A 2,915-nucleotide genomic window follows, 5' to 3' on the forward strand; every position below is an offset into this window, starting at 1 on the left:
ATCCAATAAGTCACTGCCTCATTCTCACTTGTGGTCGTTTTTACTTTCTGCGACCGACAACTTATTTCAGCATTGTACTTGCTCAACCAATCCATTCCTAGGATGACATCAAAATCCTTTAACCTAAACTCGATCAGGTCAGACTGAAACACTTTCCCTTCGATCTTTAAAGGTACATTCTCAAAGGTTTTGGTACAATTCACTACCCCACCCGTTGAATGGTTATTGGTAAATCTACTACTTCTACTGTTTTCAAAGAGTCTTTAAGTTTCGAAACAATTCTTTTTGAAATGAAAGAAAAAGTTGCACCAGAAACAAATAAAACTTTAACAGGAATAGAGTGAATAGAAAAAGTACCAGTGATGACATCTTTCGTGGAATCAATCTCATGCCTACTTAACACATTCAATTGTCCTGCAACTCCACTTTTCTGCTGATTGTTCCCATTGTTGCTGTTATTGTTGTTCTTTTCTCCATTCTGTTGCGCTCCCTTACTTCCATTGAAGTTATTGTTGTTTCCCTGAAAGTTCCTTTGGGTCCCTCCTGAATTGTTATTTTGTTTATTCCCATTAGAATCTTTAGAGAAACATTCATACTCTCTATGCCTTAACTTGTTACAAGCACGACAAACACCAAATTTCCATCACAGTCCCTTCCAGGATGGTTATTCTTGCACCTTTTGCAAAAATAACGCCTCTCATTTCTGTTATTCCCTTGGTCATTGTTTCTAGCCCCTCCATTGAAGTTACGTCCTCTTTGACAATTGTTACCTTGAGAATTGTTGTTGTTGTTGTTGTGGAAGTTGTTGTTGTTATGGTGGTATTTCTGCTTCTTGAAATTGTTCTGGTTACCCTGTTGGTTCCCCGAGTTCATCCCCACCTCTTTCCTCTTTTCTTTTACTTCCACATCAGTTAATTCCTTCTTTTTCTTCAGCTCGAGAGCATACAAGTGTGCAACTCTACCATACACTTCATCCAAGGTTTCAAACACTTGTCCACACAACTTCAGCTGTAAATCATTAGTCAAACCACTCTCAAACTTCCTAGATTTTGCCTTCTCTGTAGAGATGGACTCTTTAGCAAAACGAGATAGCTTAATAAACTTGGTATAGTACTTGTCACTGACATTTCCTCCATTCTGAGGTTTGAGAACTCCTCAGCCTTTTGCTTATGTAAGAAGCTAGGGTAAAACTTGTCTCTCACATTTTCTTGGAACCTAGTCCAATTGAATCCCGGTAGAGCTCTAATAGTTCTCTCATTTTGCTGCCACCAAAGATCAGCTTCACCTCTCAGGTAATAAGTAGCACAACCTACCTTAGAATTTTCAAGGCACCCAACTGCCTCAAACAGTTTCTCAAACTCCCTTAACCAATTTTCTAATATGGTATGGTAAGGTTCTCCTTGATAGGTTGGTGGCTTACTTTGAGCCACCTTATTAAAAAGTTCACCCTGTGCATCCACATTCCTGGCCAATTGTTGGGCTACAACCGCCAACTGTCTCATTACTTCACTCAAATCATTTCCATCATTGCCAGAAGTATTTCCCCCTGCCATTTTGCTTCTCCTGAATTAAGATCAAAGGTTTATATTAGATAAGGCTTTGGTTAGCTCTCAAGGTATACACTCATCTATTACTTAACACCCTTGAAACAATCACAATAAAATTTGAAGCTAACAAATTGGCATAGCAAAAGGTAGGAATTCCCTGAATTGTAGCTTTGCCAATCAATTATTGATTGCTAATCAACCATGCATTTAAATAAGCATCACATCAAAATAAGAAAAATAATTCCCATAGATCCCCATAGTTTAGAAATAATGTATTGGAATTAATTTGATTGGAATTTTGGCTATTAGGATGGTGATGTGAAATGGAAGATGTTTGGAGAATAAAATAAATTATTTATCAATATAATTAATTTAACAAAGAAATAAATAGAATTTTTATTAATTAAAAATAAACAAGGACTATCAAATTAATATTGAATTCTAGAACTTATGTACTACATAAGCTCACTGACTCATCGTGGTCATGCCACTTATTTATTTAAAACTGAAATTATAGCAATAAATTTTAGTTAAAACTTATTATCCAAAATGAGAAAAACTTTAAAAACTAATCCTTTTGGACATTGTCTCTCTTGTCAGTAGATTGCTTGTAGATTTCAAGATCGAACTCAGAATCATCTATCTCTTCCATAGGTTCAAGTGTTTTAGATTCAGGTTCTACTTGTACAAAGTCCCCCTCTTCCTCCTCATCAGATGAGATTTCGATAACAATCGGAGTTGGAGGTGATTTGGATTTGATATCTCCATAAGTGAACTGTCGTCCTGTTGTTGTTCCCTATTTTCTGCTTGATTTCCCCCTAAAGAAGAAGAAGAAGAACTTTCGGACTGATGACCTTGAAGAGGATTATTCCCTACTGGATTGTTATAATAATAATCAGGGAATGAAATGTGCAAACGTTGATAATAAGCTTTTTCAATCCTGACAAGGTAATTGGTTAAGAAAGCATAATCTAGGTACCATTGACCATAATAATACCTGTATTTGTGGTAGTTTGGAATGTCTCCAGGAAGATAAAAGCCAGAAAATTTTTCTTTGACAGCAAGATAAGGAGGCTCTTCTGGGAGACAATGAACAATCATGGCTGAAATGCGGTCAGGGGTGTCATAAACTCTGTCTTGACATTACTCATATAGGAACAAAAATATCCGATCCTTTCTACATAATCACAGGGGTGTTCATTTTGTTTTTTTAACAAGTGTGCCCAGTTGGGTGAATTTGCTAGGTAAGATTGGCATCCTGTAAAGGAAAAGACTTAGAAAAGAATTTTCTTCCCAAAAATAAAAATAAATAACAATAATACAGTTCTCGCATAAATTAGGTTCAATGTTCAATCAAACAATTTATCA

At 36.0% G+C, this 2,915-nt stretch overlaps 1 protein-coding gene across 1 annotated transcript; it reads right to left on the reverse strand.

The window, feature by feature from the left end:
- Nucleotides 1-202: 202 nt before the first annotated feature.
- Nucleotides 203-2,648, reverse strand: LOC110702343. The gene is made up of 4 exons (XM_021880048.1): nucleotides 2,230-2,648; nucleotides 1,115-1,563; nucleotides 612-1,073; nucleotides 203-543 (listed from the first exon to the last, which is right to left on the reverse strand). Exons 1-4 carry the CDS (start codon nucleotides 2,646-2,648, stop codon nucleotides 203-205), a joined length of 1,671 nt encoding a protein of 556 aa, XP_021735740.1.
- Nucleotides 2,649-2,915: the final 267 nt, after the last annotated feature.

Source organism: Chenopodium quinoa, unplaced genomic scaffold (assembly GCF_001683475.1).
Source record: "Chenopodium quinoa cultivar QQ74 unplaced genomic scaffold, ASM168347v1, whole genome shotgun sequence".
NCBI classification, from domain to species: Eukaryota; Viridiplantae; Streptophyta; class Magnoliopsida; order Caryophyllales; family Amaranthaceae; genus Chenopodium; species Chenopodium quinoa.

Coding starts and splice junctions, on each gene's coding strand:
- LOC110702343 (XM_021880048.1), bottom strand. CDS start 2,648: ATGATTGTTCATTGTCTCCCAGAAGAGCCTCCTTATCTTGCTGTCAAA. Junction 1,074..1,114: donor GGAGGAAATGTCAGTGACAA/GTACTATACCAA, acceptor GTTTTGCTAAAG/AGTCCATCTCTACAGAGAAG. Junction 544..611: donor GTTTGTCGTGCTTGTAACAA/GTTAAGGCATAG, acceptor ATAACAATTCAG/GAGGGACCCAAAGGAACTTT.